Source organism: Syzygium oleosum, unplaced genomic scaffold, assembly GCF_021117445.2.
Source record: "Syzygium oleosum isolate NSW1041296 unplaced genomic scaffold, Sole_v2.1 Sole_v2.22, whole genome shotgun sequence".
NCBI classification, from domain to species: Eukaryota; Viridiplantae; Streptophyta; class Magnoliopsida; order Myrtales; family Myrtaceae; genus Syzygium; species Syzygium oleosum.
The window spans coordinates 905885-926959 of NW_026607506.1; the positions used below are offsets into that span (position 1 = coordinate 905885).

General features: G+C 39.1%; 3 protein-coding genes across 3 annotated transcripts; all 3 read right to left on the reverse strand.

Annotated features, from left to right (window-relative positions):
- Positions 1-430: 430 nt before the first annotated feature.
- LOC130140850 (uncharacterized) lies at positions 431-2503 on the reverse strand. Its single transcript, XM_056321382.1, has one exon. The coding sequence runs from the start codon at positions 2501-2503 to the stop codon at positions 431-433; it is 2073 nt and encodes a 690-aa protein (XP_056177357.1).
- A 294-nt stretch (positions 2504-2797) lies between these two features.
- LOC115669692 (uncharacterized) lies at positions 2798-3562 on the reverse strand. The gene has a single exon (XM_030590838.2). The coding sequence runs from the start codon at positions 3560-3562 to the stop codon at positions 2798-2800; it is 765 nt and encodes a 254-aa protein (XP_030446698.2).
- Positions 3563-17161: 13599 nt separating this feature from the next.
- LOC115675828 (patatin-like protein 2) lies at positions 17162-18443 on the reverse strand. The gene is made up of 3 exons (XM_056321251.1): positions 17785-18443; positions 17491-17663; positions 17162-17378 (listed from the first exon to the last, which is right to left on the reverse strand). Exons 1-3 carry the CDS (start codon positions 18073-18075, stop codon positions 17291-17293), a joined length of 552 nt encoding a protein of 183 aa, XP_056177226.1. The 5' UTR covers positions 18076-18443; the 3' UTR covers positions 17162-17290.
- Positions 18444-21075: the final 2632 nt, after the last annotated feature.

Below are 21075 nucleotides of genomic sequence, written 5' to 3' on the forward strand. Positions count from 1 at the left end.
GATTATGCATAATGTGATGCCTGAGATGTGATGAGATGAGTTAGGACACAAAACATGGTACATGCCATTTCGAAAATGCTTTTGAAATTTTTTTGGAAAAGGCTTTTAAGAGCTCATCCTCGTGTCATCGGATTTCCTTGCTCATGAAGACCATGAAAACTGGGAACACGTGGAACCCCAGCCCTCAACGACCATCATAGGACTAGTTTGGTACGGTTCCACGTGTCCTTAATAAAACATGCACGCATTTCATTGAATTAAAAGGATAAGGCCGCATTACAACACATACTGCCCCGAACCAACGGCTCAAGATTCGGGGCTGAACAAAGTTTTCATTACAAACGAGTTTAGATTAGCAAATTGAAACAACGCTAAGCTCCCACGCAGGGGAGAGGACATAAAGCAAATAACAACACTAATGGGAACCACCCTACTCTACAGGGTCGGCGACACTTCCAAAAGATTCAGCTTCCTCACAGGTCAGGATAGTGCATATGACATTCTCCTCGAATAGCTTAGCTATACTGTCGATGGCCGCCTCTTCCTCATGTAGCATCTTCGGAGGCCCGGGGAACATCTCTTTCAATAGGGGGAGTAATAGGCCTCGGCGGCCTTTTTCCACTCCAATATGTCCGCCATGGTCCCCCTGACCTGCGCCTCGGCCTCCTTGGTTGCCCCGGCCTCCGTCGCTACCTCGACCTCCACAACCATTTCGGCCTACATTGCTACCTCGCCCCCTAGAGCCGCCTCGGCCTCCGTGATTACCTCGGCCTCCATCATTGCCTCGACTTCCGTTGTCCCGACCTTCACGGCTGCCTCGGTCTCCATTATCTTGGCTTCTCTGATACCCTAAGCCTTCCCTCCTCGCACCTTTTCCGACTTCGATGGGTTTCCGAATCCCTTGCCCATGCAATCCGAGGCCTTCTCCGTGGCTGTACCCGTTTGCGAGCATAATTTTTCCAGCTGCTAGAGTTGGGTTGGACAGTTCAGGGGTGCCCATGAGTGAGCCAACGGGAACGTGGACCATAGATACTAATTCCAGAGTTTGGAAACTGGATTCCTCTTTGCATTCGGGCTCCACGTACGGGATGGCTGTCTCGTGATAGACTTTGAAGTCTGTTTCTCCATGTACTGTAACAAGCTTGCCGTCGACCACAAACCGCACCTTCTGATGGAGACTAGAGGGTACAACACCCGTGGTATGAATCCATGGTCTCCCTAATAGAAAGTTGAATGCACTTGGGATGTCTAGTACCTGAAAAAGCACCAGAAACGTCACGGGACCGACCAGGAGTTCCAACTCTATCTCTCCTATTACTTCCCTTCTAGTGCCGTCGAACGCTCGTACGGGATTTTTGGCGGTACGCATCCTCCCTAGATCGACCTTTAAGAGACGGAGAGTGGCTAACGGGCATAAATTCAAAGCGGAGCCATTATCGATCAATGTCCTTGCGACCATCATATCGTGATGCTTAACCGAAATGTACAAGGCTTTATTATGATTCCGGCCCTCTACCGGAAAGTCTTCGTCCGCAAAAGAGATTTGATCCTTCAACAGGATGGTCCCCACAAATTCTTCTAACTGGGCTTCGTCGATCGTCTCCGGGACATGAACCTCGTTAAGGACCTTTAATAAGGCATCCTTGTATTTCTCAGAAGATTTGAAAAGATCCAGGAGAGAGATTTGGGCTGCCATTTTCCGCAGTTGGTTTACCACGTTGAATTCACTCGTTTTTATCACTGTCAAAAATTGCTTTGCGTCTTCTTCGGTCACTACTTTTTTCTCAATTCCTTCGGCAGGCGCATAGCAGCGACCTGATCGGGTGATAGCATCCACTTCATCCGTTTCGTAATCCCACGGGACCGCCTTAGTATTGAAATCCGGAGGGGCTTCAACGATTATGACCCCTTCTTCTTCCAGGGATGGCAGCTCGATCACAACTTGCGTCATATCCTCCCTTCCAACCTGGATTGCTGAGAATTCTTCAGTTGCGAGATCAATTATCACTGGCTCGACATCCTCCACCTCCTGATCACTAGCATAATCTTCATCAGAGAAGTATATCACGACTGGTGTTGTCATGGCGACTAATCCCTGTCCCATATCAGCACTCCCGATCACCCCCATGCTCATCATTCTACGAACATAGTCTAATTTTTCCTCCCTCGTCACATCCTTTCCTCCTTCGTGGTGTCCAGCTAGCTGAAGAATTTTGTATAGCCTTGGGATGTTCACCATGAAGGTTTGTTTGCTCACGTTCGCTTTTTCGAACACCACATTTACGCCCTCGGCATGGTCGGGCAAAGGATTTTGCTTCACATTGGGTCGCGCTCTCTCGAACGATAGAATTTCCTTGTCCAACAGGTTTTGAATCTTGATCTTTAGTGCAAAGCAATTGTCCGTGTCATGCCCCCTTTCCCCCCGGTGGTATTCGCATGTCTTGGTCATGTCAAACCCAGGGAATCTTGGAGGATTGTCCCTAGGTACTTCTTTGGCTACCATCCTCCTCTCAATGAGCATAGGCAATAACTTTGACAAAGATTTTGGCAGCGGGGAGAATTCCCTATGAGGAAATCTCTTATTTCGATCATGCCCTTGTGGCGCATGCCCTTGTACGATTGATGGCTTTTGTGGGGGTGCTGAGAAAGACTTAGACGGCTCTTGGACAAATGCAACTTCGACAGCGGTTTCCTTGTTCTTCCTTGTTGGGAATCCTTTGCTATTCCCTGCGGGTATTCTCCCATCGACAATCGCCCATTCTACCCCTTCGCCCACTTCCACCAGTTGGGAAAATGTTTAACATCCAGAAGTTAACATTCCGTGAAAATACTCAGGTGGCAGGGTTTTCAGAAAAAGTTGCCTCATCTCTCTCTCGATCAGCGGGGGCTTTACTTGTGATGCCATCGTCCTCCACCTTTGAGCGAATGCCTTGAAAGGTTCATTCCTTCTCTTTTCTAGCCGAACCAAGTCTTCTCTCGTGGGGATGATTTCAGAGTTGAACCTGTACTGCTGAAGGAACTCTTCGGCAAGATCTTCCCATGCTGTGATCGTCTCAACATCCAGCGCAATGAACCATGACAAGGCAGGGCCAATCAAGCTATCTTGGAAGGTCTGGATGAGGAGTGGTACGTTGTCGGAATAACGAGCCATTTTTCTCAAGTAATACTTGAGATGAGTCTTAGGGCAACCGGTGCCATCATATTTCATGCTAAATTCCGGTTCCTTGAAGGCTTCAGGGACTTTTACTTTAGCATATGGAGATAACTTATCAACCCCTCGCATCTCATACCCTTGAAGAACACAGAGTCGTTCCTCCATCTTGGCTAAGCGCCTTGCGCTTTCCTCATCGAGGCGGGAGATAGGCTCCTCCCTTGGAACAGGGTCCAGATTTACAATGATCGGTGTGACAGAAGGGGAATCTGATGCTGTCCCCTTTTCAGGAGGATCCGTGGCATGTGGATCAATGGCTAACGGGGGAGTATGCCCTGACGAGGTGGGGACAGAAGCCTCGGTGGCATGTGCAGGCGGAGGATCCTGGAGTTTCTGACTTATTTCGGCCATCATGGCAATAAGTTAGGCCAGTTGGTTTTCCATGTTGGTCATGCGCGCATTGGCTTCTTCGCTTTCCATTCTGACTTTTGCACAGGTTCGGATCGGGGATCTCCTTTTAGCCGTCTCGGTTATCTTGGTGGAACGGATGCACTAGCTGAAGCCTGGTTGTGACGGCTACAGGAAAAAGCTCCTCAATCTCGATTTCACTCTCCGCGCGTTGATTGAGCTCGAATTGACAAATACGGACGGTTCGTAATCACCTGAATCATAAATAAGCAAGCATACATAAGCACATGATTCATATAGAATACCGGTCCATGACAATGGTCTAGCCGCTTTCATTCATTAAAATGTTCTTAATTGAGTAACACTCCTAAACTTGAAAAGTGAACTAAAAAATTGAAAACTCGAAGCTTCTAAACATCAAGCTAATAAAACAAAATAAGATAAAATGAGAATCCTAAGACAGATGAACGGAATGACTAAACCCAAAATGACAAACTCAATCTATCCTACTCCTCTTGATCTATATGCGAATGGGAAGCCAATGCTCGACGCAACTGCCTATTCTCCTTGGCAACACGCTTCAAGCTTTCTTCGGCCTTCTCTGTCTTCCTCTTGAGATAGTTGATTTCTGATTGGCGCGTTGGCTTCTTGGTCATGTCCGGGATCTTTGGGAGAAACTCGGTCGGGATCTTATGTCGACGGATGTATCGGGCCGTGGCATAATAAGTCTTTTCTTTCCCTTCGAGCTTGTCTTCAGGCCAACTTAACCTCTGAGCATGGCAGGCGAGCCAAGCCTGTTCAGCATGGCGAAGTTCTCTTTTGTAATCTCTTCCCTTTCTGGTAAATCGGACTTGTAGCGAATCTGGCTTGAGAGGAGGTGGTAGATCCTGAACGACCCGATATTGGCGGGCCACTCGGAGCGGGTAGTAGGAAGTGATGCCGGTGATTCCCAGCAATGGGATTGGTTCATTATTGCCATGAGAGAGACGTCCCTCACGAAGTCGGAACCACTTAGCTTGCCATAGGAAAATCTTGGTTTTCGGATTTTTCAACAAATCTACCCATTCTGAGAAAGAAAGATTCGGAGTTCGATCCTGATAATTCTTAAATGCCTCAATAGGGTGATTAGACTCACTAATGTCATTGATATTCATGCGAATACCAAATTCACTTGTATGAGAGAAAAACCAGATTTGTAAAAGCTCGACAGGAGCACGGAAAACTTTTTCTTCATTTTCTTTAAATCGGGTGAGTGATAAAAATGTTTCAGCCAAGATAGTATTGACAAAGCTAACTCCACCACATACTTGTTTGACCACCCATGCAACGGAAGGATCAATAGCATTCTTGCGAAAGGGAAAAATTATGAACCCGAAGAAAGCTAGAATGAAGATTTTACCTTTTAAAAGGGTCTCAGCATTTGCAAAACACTGACCTAAGAAAGAAAGTGGGCATGCATGGCAGTTTTCTTTTAGCACCCTTTCGATTTGATTCTTGTTCATCCTAAGAAAGTCAGACAAAATTGATTCCGATTCAGACCCGAGGGGTGGATCGATTAACTCCAGATCCAAAGGTTTTCCTATGGCAACGCTATATTCTTCCAAAGTCGGAGTCAACTCATGCTTATGGAATATGAACGTGGACGTTTGGGGACACCAAAAATGGGCTATTGCTTGCATGACCCCGCTTTGGATGTCGATGTCGAGAAGAGGCAAAAGGCGACCAAGTTTGTTCTCCACATAGGCTCGGCCCTCACGATCCAACTGATCCCACCAATGCTTGAGCTCGGCCTTCGGAGTAGGAACGAATCGAATGTCGGATCTTCCCATTGCATATAGACCAAGACTCGACCAACCTAACTGTCATGGACCAGCCAAAGCATAAAAGTAAGTAAATTGCAAAAGAAAATGGTAGGAAACTTACTTCACCAAACAATTACGACAACCATATAGACATACGCATGAAGGGTGTGGCTCAACTTCTATTCTAAACGGCTTAACAAATTGGAGCTACGAGGGTGGAATGACTAGTCGCGGCCTCGCGTACTAAGCCAAGTCCTCGCGACTCCGGCTCAGTCGGGAATGATACCTCAATGCGACGCGGCCTCGCGGGCAAAGGTAAACATTCTCGACACCAAGAAAGAAGCTTTCGGGATTGAGTTGGGCAACCTCTACTACGCGGCCTCGCGGTCGAAGTCGTATCCAACTCAATACCATCCTAAACATTCCTAGTGCGGCCCAGGACCGACGGCGGGTTGTGTGTATGCCATAGTGTAGTGCTAAAACATTTAAAGCATGCACAACAGTTTATAAGCAAACAATGCTTCAAGCATCCGAAAAAAAATAAACATTCATTCCCCAAATCCCAAACCTGCAAAATAAGGGGTCAACGGCAAGAACATTCACGTTAGGGATATATTTGAACAAGATAAACGGCCTAAGTCCACTACGAAACTTCCCCAGCGGAGTCGCCAAGCTGTCGCAACCTCCCCGAACCGGCCCAGCCGCCTAAGGGGTTTGGCTAATGGATAACTAAGTTAAACCTAGCTCGAGCTCTCCCAAGCCCATACCAATTCGCGACTTAGGTTTAAGTTGTTAACATGCAAATCAATTTCGTCTAGGAGTCGCCACTAATCGATTCTTGGTGGGTCGATTATACACCCAAGTAAAGCACGGGAGAAATACTTTACTCCTATGAACCAGAGATTCAATGGGTACGGGGACTTGATTACACTAATTGACTAATTAGTGCCCCTTCGGTACCTAATCTTGCTCAATTCACCACTTGACATGCTCACACTAATTGGGAGTCTCAAAATTCCATTCTTAACTAGGCCAAAGAAAGCAACAGTCAACGCCTAGACCTAACATGCATAATCAACTACGTGCGAGGTTAAATCAAACGCACAATTCGAAGTGTGTGAACCAAGCAATGTGCAATCGAACATGACACTAATCACACCATAGTCTAAATAATTTTTTTTTTATATGTCCTAATAGACCATATTAATGCAAATGCGCCTAATGTCTATATGCCATGCAATTTAATGAAAATGTTTTTTGTTTAGTGGTTTAAAAATTAAACCCTAAAATTTTTTATAGGATAAAACCCTGAATAATTTAAGCAAAATTTAGGTGTCAACACCGACAGGGTAGTTAATACAAAGTATTTAAAGAAAGCAAAGATATCCAAAAAACTGTGGGCAAATGTGCACAGCAAGAGAAAAGAAAGAAAGGAAGGAAGGAGGACGAGTGTACAATTTTTTTTTTATCATTTCTAATGTATGTGTCATTCAATCAACTTTTCATCTAAACGTCGTGTGTCTAAAAGTGTCAAAAACAGCTTATGTATTTGTTGGCGGAGTATCATCCATGTGTGAATAGTACTACCGAGTTACTTTAATTTTAGCTCCTATCATGTTGTGTCTAATCGCCATTCTTAATCTTTGCCTTGGTCGTGTCATGAAGTGTTGGGATCTTTTTGTCCTTTCTTCAAGGGGATACAATCCAAGGCAAAGCTTTTATTGTGAATATGAACATTACTTTTTCTGACCTGAAACTGAGCCTTTTTGGGCATAAAAAGTTGCCAAAGGACAATTTTCTCTTTAAAAGAAAATTTCTTTGATTAAATAGCCTCATCAACTCTTCTTAAAATTTCTCCTATAAATTAATGCCCTGAAATTTTCAAATATCTTGTTTTTCTTCTGCTCCTGAAATTTTCAAAAGCAGTTTTTCAATATATTATGTGATAATCTATCCCTTTCTTTTGGAAAAATTACCGAAAACACTAGTTCATGTCGCACATAAAATTTAACTTCACATCAATACTACTTATCTATCACATGCAAAAAAAAAAAAAAACAGTGACTGGGATGTAAATGAAGAGAATGAGCTATAGACGTATCCTCGCTTTGATGACCGGTCTTATCATTCCCATGTGTGCTACAATGAAGCACAGGTAACCCTAACTCAAAACGCAGTTCTTGCTCTTCCTTTTAGACAGGGAAAGCTCATCTCATCCCAGTGCTGCATGTTTTTCTTTGTTTATTAACCACTAAAGTTGAATCGCACGTTTCACAACTCTATCTCTGGTTTCTTTTTTTCCCTCATAATGTTAGGCACAATGAGAAATAACCACTACAAAAAAACATGTTTTTTGCGACGAAAAAATCGCAAAAATCCATCGCAAATCATTTTTGCGACGAATTTAGCGACGGAAAAAATTCTGTCGCTATTAGGTCGTCGCAAATTTTTGCAACGGAAAATATTAATTTTCGTCGCAAATTTGCGATGGAAAAAAAATTCGTCGCAAAATTCGTCGCAAATAATTCGTAGCAAATTAGCCACGAACACTATCCGTCGCAAATATTTCGTCGCAAATAATTCGTAGCAAAATTCGTCGCAAAATTCGTCGCAAAATTCGTCGCAAAAAAATTCGTCGCAAATTTCGTTGCAAATGTAGTCGCAAAATTCGTCGCAAAATTCGTCGCAAATATCGACGCAAATTTCGTCACAAATTTAGTCGCAAAATTCGTCGCAAATTTAGTCGCAAAATTCGTCGCAAATTTGGTCGCTAATTATTCGTCGCAAATTCCGTTGCAAATGTAGTCGCAAAATTCGTCGCAAATATTGACGCAAATTTCATCACAAATTTAGTCGCAAAATTCGTCGCAAATTTGGTCGCTAATTATTCGTCGCAAAATTCGTCGCTAATTTGCCGCGAACTATATTCGTCGCTAATTTGCCAAAAAAAAAATTTTGGTCTGTAATTTGCAGCGAACTTATTCATGGCAAAATTCGTCGCTAATTTGCCACCAAATTTTTTTACATTTGCCATCAACATTATTTATGATCGAATTTAGCGACGATTTTTTATTAATTCTTTAGCGACGAACTCTGCGACGATTATCGTTTAGGGACAAAATTAGCGACGAAATTTTATTTTTGCAACGAACTTTTGTAATTTGTGATCTTACGATAAAATAATTTATTTTATTTTTTGATTTTAAACCTAATTAAAAGCAAAATTAATTTTTGGAATTTATATTTAACATTGATTAAGCAATTAATAACATCAAAATATTATAATAATATGAAAATGAAATACATTCATCTACATTTTCCACAAGAATTGACATAAATATTTTTTTTATAGTACACATAATGAGAGAATAAATAATCTTGCACAATAATCTTTCACAATAAATAATGACGACAGATTTGAATAAAAAAAGAATATCCTGCTTTTAGCGACAATCCCCATCATATAAAATACTAAACAAAACTAAAGACACGGTCCATGTGAGATGCTCACTTCCTGCTCCAGTTTTAACAAATGCCGGTTGAAATGTTGTTGCAACCTCTCATTTGCATAACTTATGCAGAATTGCTCAAAGCTATTCTTCTACAAAACACAAATTGTCTGGAATTAGACACAAAATTAGTGACATTGTGTCCACATTAAATGTTAATATATTCAGCTTCTAAAGGATACATAATGACTGTGAAGCAAGCAATCTTAATTAAGTAAAGCAACGAAGGTAAATGAAATATAGAGGAAAAATGTTGAAGTTCACTTTCAGTGATAAATCTAATAGAAGTAAAGAAACAAAGGTGCAACGTAGGTGTTCCAAATTGGTTCACTGTCCACAACTGCACACTTCCACCACAAAAAAAACATTTATGTAAGTGACATGAACAAAATAAAGAATGATATTGGATGCTATTTATCTTTTAGCTACCACAAAATACCTGACAACACTGCACACTTCCACCACAAGCAGCATAATAAAGTGGAGTGCTTCCAGCACCCGCAACGTGCAAAGAACAATACACATGACTTTTCACAAATGCATGATTCTAAGCAGGTATCACTGCATTCAAATAATCAATCATTTTGAATGAAGCCATAATTCTCCCACAGGGTATTTTCTAAAAAAACAAATAACACCTGCTGCAACCCCCAAGACCAGAAGACAAAAGAAGGGTTTTGGACTCTTGATTGCCCCATTCATTCTCATCCTCAAAAACCCAAGCCCCACGACTAAAAGCAAGGAGAGGAAAAAGATGGGACCAATCACATCAGCTTTAACATGCAGAAAAAAGCAGCCGCAGGAGACTGAAGTGAAGGGTCAGATCCTATCACTTTGAAAAAGTTCGGGATCGTTCTTCAAGAAACACGAGGGTCAATTGAAGGGTACTGTGTAAATTATCATTGTCATATATTTGCCATATCCACCAGTCTTCTGAGTTCATCAGGGCCTTGACTGTGTATACTTGCACACGGTGATCCAATGTGGAGGCTTGATGGGCAAAACTCTCCGAGTGTACCTCTAAAGCAATTCAATGTTGGCTGGATGTTGAAAGGTAAAAGGCAATTAAATGTTATTGATCACTAAATGCAATGCACGTGCGAAGTTTCTTATAGTAAATTTATGAAATTTTGGTCCTCTTGCAATGGGAATGTATCTCTTGTTTTTGTAGAAATTAAAAAGTGTCGTGACCTTTTCAAATGTGAACCACAAGGAGAAAGTTAATAGATTACTGAGCAAATGCTTAGTAAGGACTCTCTCAAGCCTATACCGATTGCAACTTTTGGGTTTTTATTAAATCATTGAAAACATGCTAATCAATTAATTTTGGAGTTGCCACTAACTATTATGAGTCGATTAGAAACCCAAATAAAAACTAAAATGTGAGAGAACATCTTACATTGCAAACATGAAATCTCATGGATCGGGAACTTGATTACACTAGATAAATTTAATGCCATTTTGGTACCTTTTCTCTTTTTTTCAAAAATATTTTGCAATCAGTCTAAGACAATTTTAAGCTTAAACCGTTAACATGCAATAAGTAATCATATAGGTGCACGAGCAAGAATTTAACACTCAAAAATTAAAGCAAAAAATAAATACTTGAAGAGATAGAAAACCTTGGTGCTCTAAGCAAATCAAAAGCTAAGTTCCATTATGTCCAATGAAATAAAGGCTCTGCCAGATGTTAACTAAAAGCAACCAATGATGGAATTGTCGCGGGCCGATAATTTTGGATTGGGACCGCGCAACGATTTAGGTTTTCTTGGATTGTTGAAGCGCCTAAGCCAAGCCATCTTCTTGAGGACCAATCACTCGCTCACTCGCACGGACCGTAAAGAGAGAAAGTTTAGAGAGAAAAGCTTTGGGAGAGAATGCTTGTATTGCTCAATTGTTTGGATGATACAAATTAGGGGGAGAGCACCCTTATTTATACTAGAAGATCTCTCGTTACAACCGTTAATCATCTTTCAATCGTGTGATGGATATCGCATCTCCCCATTTACTAACTACTGACACTTAATGCAGGAGAACTTTAGAACACGATTTATTTACCGTATCGCCCGTTCCTAAGAATATTCTCGAAGCTCTTAAAGATTCGGGATAGTCTTCATCGATCGCACACGGTCCTTGGTGCATGGAAACCTTGGAATTGTGACATTGTCCCCCACCCATTCAAGCAACGTCCTTGGTACTCTCGACTCGGGGTGGATTGTTGGTTTCTTGGAACGTTGTTGATTCTTCTCATGCTACTTTGTCTTTGGATTCTCGACTTGTCGGCTACTCGACTCCATTGGTTTGATTACCTCCATGTTATTCGGCAAGTTCACCACTTCCGGAAAGATCACATGGATTTGCATTTTGTGTTGAGGGGGACGTTCTACCTTCAACTTTGTGCTTGACTTGATCGTGGAGGCCTCAACTCTTGGCCCATTGTCCACGAGTCGGATTAGGGAGATGCTCTTTGTTTCCGTCAATCCGTAAATCATAGGTACCATTGATGGGCATTGCAGGTCAATGATGATGATGGATTTGGTCTGCATGTCGATCATGGCTCTCGCACTATCAAAGAATTCCAAACCTAGGATGAGATCATAGTCATCGAGGGGAATTACCTCAAAGGAGAGCTTGCCCTTCCATCCACCGACTTCTTGTTCCACATCTCAAGCAACGCCTACGGTCGGTACATCTTCAGAGTTGATAGCCTTATATCGATGACCGGTTGACTCCATGTGAAGTCTCAAGCTCTTGGCCGCTTCACTTAACAAGAACATATTTGAAGCACCCGTGTCAACCAAGGCATAAAATGTTTCGCCACGTACCTTGAATTCCACGAATGATAAGTGTGAACTTGTGGGTTTCTACTTGGGCAGTGCTTGGGTCTCGATTGACGCCTTCAACACCACCTGGCTGTTTGATTGCCTCTTCATTGGCGGCTCCTCCTTTGTTGTTTGTCCACTCACTGATTTTTCGTCTTCGCCCTAGCCAAAGGTCGTAAGGGTGAACCCCGCCAGATTCAACGAGGGCGACCGTCGCCTAGGCCGCAAGGGTCGAGCCCTCACTAGATTTGACAAGAGCAACCCTCACTTGTGACCGGTCGGCGGCCATGGCCAAGTATAGCCGTAGGCCAAAAGGAAAGAAAGGAAAAAAAGGTAGAAACAGTGAAGAAGACAAAGAGACTAACCGGTGAGGCCCACCTGGACACGTGGCAAGTGCTGAATGGAGATTCCTACCACATACGTGACAAGACTAACCTACCTAGTATTTTCTCGTTAGCTATAGAAAATGTGAAAAATTTTAATAAGAAGAAATTATGAGTAGATTTCAAAATTTGAAAAACAAGTTGTACTCCATCTTTAGTCCTAAAAAAAATAATCTTAAACTAGGTCTTGGAATTTACAAAAAAAATCTTAAACCTATTGCACTTGTGCTAATTTAGTCCTAAAACTTTACATGTTTAGCTAATTGAGTGCATTCGATCAATTTTGGCCAGAAATTACTGACACAGACCTCAGCTGTCTTACATGGCACGACCGGCGTTATAGCTCATTTGAGCCTGCAAATTCATTTCTAAAATCAAGTTGGTGATCATTGCTCACATTGGGGGCAAGGTAGATGAGTTACTAGATTGAGGTAGCATGATCTGGAACATCGACTAGACATGAAGACCTTGAGAGTCCAAAAATGCCGAAATTTTCAAGAGCTAATAGCACCGCTAAAGCCAAAGTTTGGTTGGTCTATTAGCACACTCCAAGAAATGTGTCAAAAGAAGAATAAAAAAGAGAAAAAGAAAGAAGAAAAAAATCAAAAAAAGAAGAAGAAATGAGTGAAAATATTTGGCAGAAGGCCAAGTTTGTAAAAGTCATCCTAAGCAAAAAGCGGTGATTTCGCAAATTTCGATAGTCAGCATTGGACTATCATGGCTGATGAAGCATCTACATGAGAAGACAATCCCCGATGAAGGAGAAGATTGGTCACGATGTCAAGATGATTACCAACTTCAAACCCCTACAGTGAAAATTTTTTGAGCCTAATGAATCTTTTTGTTTCTCATCCCATTAACCAAGTATACGTTATGTCCCTTACAAAATCTCTTGGGATTAGGGCACTTAAATTAATGTACGAGCTTCAAATGTTAAAAAGTATTGCCCGAAGAAGTGCGTGCATGATTGTTTATATCTCATTGACAAGGTTCTTGACTTGTAAACCTGACAAAAATGAATGAAAAACATTTCTTTTAAGCCATGAATTATTTATTTGCTAAGCTGTTGATGAAACCTGCATTACAATCTTGATAAAGACTCCTTAGATTAGTAAGGTTGTATTGCTTGTGAGAAAACTCGGACCCTTATCGACACGATGATAATGGTATAATTGAGCGATTCTCTTATTCTCACATCAATGGTCAGGACAACAATACCATTCTAGATGACAATAAGCGAAAAGTCCTTTCAGGTTGAAAGTCTTTCATATGGCATTTTGAGCAAATCCACGTCATGAATAAAGATCTCCCGATGATGACTTTTCTTGTGGAAATTTGGTGATGTAAGCATGATAAACCATTATGCATGAACCTCAATTCAATTGATAAAAACCTCAATGAATTCTTGAAATGTGCATTCTAGAATAGCCTAAATTGTCTATCTTTTTTTATGAATGCATACATATGTGCTTTAATCGTGTTTGTTAGGTAATGTTTCCTCCAAGATCAAAGAGTTCCTAGTACTCGACGTTCGAGTTGCTCTCTGAAGCCTTGTGACGCGTCCGAATAATCTTGAATCTCCAAGCCACCCTACGTGACAGACCTTAGACCCTAAGTGAAAAGTCTTAGGTATTCCCAAACCGTAAGTGCAAAACTTTAGGTAGTTCAAGTTCTAAGTGAAAAGCCTTAGACAAATTAACTCCTAAGTTAAAAACCTTAGACAATTCAACTCCTAAGTTAAAAACCCTAGACATCTTTAAATTCTAAGAGAAAAACCTTATACAATTCAAGTCCTAAATGCAAAACCATAGGTAGTTCAAATTCTAAGTGAAAAACCTTAAATAATTCAAAACTTTTCATATCCTGAGTGCAAGACCTTAGGCTTACCAAGTCCTTAGATGAAAAACTCTAGACAGCTTCAGACACCTGAGATGATAAACTCTAGGTAGTTCCAGGGATTAGCTTTTATAATGACGATGAATATATATCTTCTGTTTTTTTTTCTTTGGATTGGAAACTTTGCCTATTTGAGCATAGAGAAACGGTAAAAGGACAAATATATTCTGATACACCTCCCTGAGACAGACATAAAATCTTGTTTTTGTTTTGGTCCTAGAATTTATTAAGTGATTTTTTCAAGAATCACCCATAATCACTGTTCTTGGATGTCAACCAGAAATCGATAGTACTAATGTGTTTGCAATAAGTTGGCGGATTTGTCAATGCCAACCATAGTCAAAACTACTTGTCACACAAGCAAAAGATGGCGTGTTGAATTCCAATAAAAAATGGTGAAGAATATCTTCCCGTTGTTACTTGAGAGAATATATTATAAATCTAAACCTAAAGATAATGTGATTGATAGAATCAATTATAATACATGAAAAATATATATTTTAGTGGGTCCAATAGATTTTTGTAATATGATCAATTCGATCTAATAGATCTAATCCCGTAATCTACATATCCTAATATCACTCGTTTTTCGTGGTACAACGAACACGTGGAACCCTAATCTTAAAAGGCAGCACTGCTTGCTCCTCCATCTTTGACCATTTAAGCTCGTCATCATCGTCCCAGCGTTGCATGCTTTCTCCTTAATAGCGTAGTCAATTAAAATACGAGAATTGAATCGCGTTTCTAAACTTTGCTTCTGGGATTTTCTTTGCCCCCTTAATGGAAAAAACGAAGGCGTTAGGCAGGATCAGAATAGATGCGGGAAGAGGCAGGAGCAGCCGCAGGAGATTTGAGGTGGCTGGTCTGGTCTGGTCATCCTATCGGTGAAGAACGTTTAAGACGAGGGTCAAACAATGGAAGGTATTGTGAAGCGCAGGTTTTTTATTTTATGATATCCGCTGCATCCGCTAGTCTTCGGGAGTTCGTCAGGAGCTTGACTGTTTATTTACATACCTGCACGTGATGATTGTAGGTGGTGGCTCTGGCAAAACTCTATTCCAAAGCTTTTGTTTCCATTAAAGATGGAATGCAAGTGGACGATACTACTACTCTATTTTCGCAAAAGAGCGGATTTTTTTTTTTGTGACAAAAAGTTATTGCAAAAACAAAGTCATCGATCATATGATTCTTCAGTAAATTAATGGTAACATACGGACACATTTATGAACTTACCAACCCTTTTTGAAAGTTTGTAAATGATCGAATTTTCTTTTTCTTTTACCAACTTTTCCTTGCCTTTCTTATTACGGCCTTGAATTTACCAGTTTTATATGAATTTATTATATTTGAGTGACTTATCATCTTTTTTTTTTTTTGGTTTTACTATATGCCACTAACTAGTTTTGGGTTACCCACTCTTATCTTTCATTTACCAATGTATATTTGCTTTCCTTTAATTTATCAAATTTTATTATCGTTTACTAACTTTTATTTGTCATTGTTACACGTGTCTTGAATTTATCGACTTTTATATGAACTTACCAACCTTTATTCGTGTGACTTACTAGCTTTTCTCCCATTAGGTTAGTAGCTAATTTTGGTTTATCAACTCTAATTTGAGTTATTTACCCATATTTGTATTTTTAAAATGTACCACCATTCCTTTTAAGTCACCAACTTTTCATTACCTTACTTTTCAACCCGTTAAATATACTAGCAATTTAGAAATTAGCAACCTTAATTAGAGTAATTATCGACTTTCTTCCGATCAAATTACTAACTAGTTTTACATTACCAATGCTTATTTTATTTAGTTTTTTTTTTTTGGTTAGTGACCATTATTTGGCTTTTTCTTAAATAAAATACTTTTCTTAACTTTGACAAAAGAACTTCTCTTATTTGTTACAAACTGTTATTTAGCTTTCTTATTAATGCCTTAATTTATCATATATTATATGAAATTATGAGCATTTATTTCCAACATTTATTCAGTTAAGGTACTATCGAATTTGGGTTACCAACTCTTATTCGAGTTGATTACCAACATTCATTTGTTTTTCTTAAATTACCGACTTTTCTTTTGAGTCATCACTTTTTTATTTGCCTTACTTACCAACTTTTTAAGTTTATAAACTCTTTTAGAAATTACAAACCTCAATTAGAGTGTTTACCAATTTTTTTCTAATTAAGTTACTAACTATTTTTATATTCCAACTCTTATTTGAGTTAATCATCAATTTTTGTTTAGTTTATTTTTAAATTCCCAACTTCTCTTTTCTTTGATAAAAAAAAAACTTCTCTTATTGTTTATTAATTTTTTTACATTTCTTACCAACGATTTAAATTTGTAGATTACTATATAAAATTACCAACCTTTATCTGTATGACTAACCAACTTTCGCGAATTGAGTTTCTATCTAATTTCAGGTTTCTAACTCCCATTTGAGTTGTTTACCAATGTTTATTTGTTTTGTCTTAACTTTACCAACTTTATTATTTAGTTACCACTTTTATTTTCCTTGCTAACCAACTTTCTTAATTTATCAATTCTTTTTAGAAATTATCACAATTCAAGTGATTTCCGATCAAGTTACCCAATAGTTTTCGTTACTAAGTCTTATTTGAGTTAGTTACCGACATTTATTTATTTTTTGTCTAAGTTACCAACTTGTCTTATCTCTGAAAAAAATTGTTATTTTTTACCCACTTTTATTCATCATTCTTATCAATGCCTTCAAATTACCAGCTATTACATAAAACTTACAAATTTAATAATGTGATTTACCAACTTTTTTGCCGTTTAATTACTAACTACTTATTTCATTTGCTTACTAACATTTTGTTTTGTAAACTTACTAGTTTTTTTTTTAATTGAGTTGCCACTTTTACTTGCCATGCATATTGGCCTTTTTCTACTATTAAGTTACTAATTAGTTCTGCGTTATCTAACTCTTATTTGAGTTATTTACCAATGTTTTTTATTATTCTAATTTACCAACTTCTCTTACCTCTGATAGAAAAATTCTCTTATCTTTTACAAACTTTTATTTACATTTCTTTCCAATGTCTTGAATTTACAAAGAATCGATTGGAGACGACTTGATAACTTTGTTGTACTAGATCACAAGCTTGAGGCAATGAGAACTTTTATTCATTTGATTATGCTATAAGCTCAGACTAGTAAAACACGTACACAAAATTCATCTGAAAGTCCTATATTGAAAAAAGTTACATCCAATGGTGCATTAAGCTTCCCCTCGGAATTTTAATGGAGGAGAATGGAAAGAATAAAAGAAGTTCGAAGAATGCCTATACACAACTAGCATCGTTTCAAATTCGTGGAATTATGTCCATGTGGCGACCTCGCATGACGAAGTTTTCTCTCATTTGAAAATAGCTTGGCGAACCTGAAACCAAATTGGATAATTGCACTTAAGTAACCTCAGATGTACAACTAATGAACCCTAAACCTTTAAATACACTAAAGAATTTAATTTCATCGTTCTAATAGTTCATTACCTTCTAAGAGCCTCTTCATTAGTCTCTGGTTTAGACGCCTCGAATAGACCCGTCTCCAAGTCTACCCTCGAAACTGGCTTCTTCAATAGCGCTTCACCGGTTTTGACTAAGCCGTTCAGGTTTTTTTTCGTCGCGATATCGACAGATGCCACTTCACCGCTTAGTGTGTCGTCCTGCGGATTTCATTTACGAGAATCAATATACAGCGTGTTGACTAAAGCTAGGAAATCCTTGATAAAGACATCAAGGTCAATGTTATGCAAGTGAAATTCGAGAAATTTAAATCTATTATACCTGGATTCGGAGGTAGTTGGCTTCAAGGTGTAGTGCCCGGAAGACCGCGGAGAGGCGGAAATCGACCATATCGGCGCTCGCTTGCATGAACGCATTGACCAACGGGCTCCCACCCTTGCTGCTCAACCAGCCCAACACTCCCCATTTGGCAGCTTCACTTGCATCGTGCTTCCTTTGGACTTTTTGCGAGCCGGTCCCGGGTGATATCACCAGAAACCTTCTGTAATCCATGGGCTTTATGGCGAAGAAATCCGAGCTTTCTCCCATGATCTCCTTTGTCACTTCCCCCATCGCAAGCACGGTCTATTTTGAACAACGTCAAATAAGTGATTTGATATTATGAGTCGTCAACTCACGATTCACATAAAACAACAATAGGGAAAATTAGCCTTGCATATCGGGTTGTTTGCACCTACGCCACCATCTATGAGGTTGAATTCTCTCACTTTTCCTGTGGAGTCCTGGGTTTCGAAGTGATGAGCTGGGAGATAAGTTGGTGCTGCTGAGGTTGAGATGCAAATGTCTGATAGCAAGGCGTCTATGCTCGGCTTTCTCTTTACCCGCTCATTTATGCAGGAAACGAGCATATCTATGTAGTTACTTTTCTACATGTAACCCGCAAGAAACAATATTAAAAAAATTGAATTATATTTCAAGGACAAGAAAGATGAACCTCGTAGCTAGAAAATATGGTTGGCTGAAGATGATTGATGTCGAATGTCGGGATCACAACATTTGTCAATGTCTGGTGCAATCTTCTGTTTCCGAGTTTCTCTTTGACAAGCTTATGAAGGTATTTTCCATCATATTTTGGTCCTGTCACGGCTTTGATCATCTTCGTAGCAGGAGCAAACGGGCAACTGTGTAGTTTCGAATAAGATTGATGTTATATAAGAAGAGTCATTATCATAGACAAACAATCATTTGTACATACAACACCTAATATGTTTTGAATCGGCCAGCTAAGCTAACCTGTCTTGCGGGAAGATTTTAGGGCAGTTATCGAGGTAGAAATCCTTAATATCCTTTGTGGCAAATAAGGGGCGGTTGTTCTCGTCGGGGCTAGTTAACATGGCGGTGACCAGACCTCCGGTGCTTGTTCCAGCAATAACATCAAAATAATTTGCGATCCTCGCGTTTTCACCATCTAGTTTCTGCACAGTCCTCAAAGATATGTGTGTTCTCTAGTTAGGAATCACAGGTTGCCTGGGGGACGCATGCATAAAAATAGAGAGCTTTGTTCAAGTAGAAACCTGAAGCTCAGACTCTAAGGCTGCGCATGACAACTTGCCAAATAGTATTTGATTCTGTTCTTTTGTTCCCAGAATCAATTTGGGAACAGAAATGCGTTTGTTTAATTTTTTGATTCTGGGCACAATTTTGTCAAAAATTGTTCCCAGAATCAGTTTTCAAGAATAAAAAAAAAGTAGCTTCTTGATTCTGGGAACAATTTTGAGAATCAATTTTTTTTTCTTTTTCCTTTTCTTGGTTTTTAATGTAGCTTCTAATGTCCGGCCCGAGGACCGCTCTCGTCGGATCTAACGAGAATAAAATATTATTAATAAAAAATATTTTACTGGCCATAGCCGGCGATCAGGCCATGGCCAAAAAAAATAAAAATATATATATTTTTAATAAAAAAAATATTTTACTTGCCATGGCCGGTGACCAGGCCATGGCAAAAAAAGAAAAAATATATATTTTTAATAAAAATATTTTAATAAAAAATATTATTAATAAAAAAATTATTTTACCGGCCATGGCCAGCGACCAGGCCATGGCCAAAAAAATAAAAATGTATATTTTTAATAAAAATATTTTAATAAAAAATATTTTACAGGGCCATGGCCAAAAAAAAGAAAAAATATATTTTTAATAAAAATATTTTAATAAAAAAAATATTTTACTAGCCATGGCCGGCGACCAGGCCATGGCCAAAAAAAATAAAAATATATATTTTTAATAAAAAAATTATTAATAATAAAATATTTTACCTGCCATGGCCAGCGACCAGGCCATGGCCCAAAAAAATAAAAATGTATATTTTTAATAAAAAATATTTTACAGGGCCATGGCCAAAAAAAAGAAAAATATATTTTTAATAAAAATATTTTAATAAAAAAAATATTTTACCAGCCATGGCCGGCGACCAGGCCATGGCCAAAAAAATAAAAATATATATTTTTAATAAAAAAATTATTAATAAAAAAATATTTTACCTGCCATGGCCAGCGACCAAGCCATGGCCCAAAAAAATAAAAATGTATATTTTTAATAAAAAAAATATTTTACCGGCCATGGTCGGCAACCAGGCCATGGCCAAAAAAAATAAAAATATTTTAATAAAAAATATTATTAATAAAAAAAATATTTTACCGGTCATGTCCGACGACCAGGCCATGGCCAAAAAAAAGAAAAATAATTTTAATAAAAATATTATTAATAAAAAAATATTTTACTGGTCATGGCCGATGAGCAAGCCATGGCCAAGAAGGAGGAAAAGAAAAAAATAAAAGAAAAAAAAGAAAGAAATATTAAAATATTTAAAAATATTATTAATAAAAAGAAATTTTGTGGCGTTACCAAACGCATTTCTGTTCTTTTTCTATTCCAGGGATGGAATTTTGGGCCGTTAACAAACGCCTTAAAATGCTCAGAATCAATTACGGGCACATAATCAAAAAGAATAATTTCTGAGCAGAATCTGTTCCCGGGCATAGAATCGTTGTCATGCGCAGCCTAAGAAAGCGAGAATGATTCCTGGAATAAGCCCTCTTATCCCTCCACCATCGATACTAAGAATAGTAATGAGGTTTCCGAAAGTTGGAGGTTGAAGCGGCAAGCTAATTGCCCTTTCCATGGATGTATTTGCTAACTAAAAGGACACCTTCTCTGCGATAAGTTGTGAAGAAATGGATACCAGCGGACCTAAATTCAGACAAAGTATGTGCTTTTCTTTTTTGCTAGAGTGAGAAACAGAGAGAGGGGCTCTGAGGAAATTATTGAATTGCAAATGTGCTTGTGCTGTAGAGAAGCTGGAAATGGGATAGTTTTGTGATGGCCTTTGTCTGGATAAGAGGCACGTATTTATAGGCTATGTTTCATTCATTAATCGACCGAAATTTAAGGTACGATCTTGCTTGAAATCGTCATAAGTTGGACCGCTGGAAAACATTGTAGAGTCCACTTTTCACAGCTGATGATGCTTAAACAGTTACTGCTTATAGCTGAGAGCTCTTTCAAGTCACCCTGCTGAGTGAAGAATAGTTGTTGAGATTTTCAACATTCGAG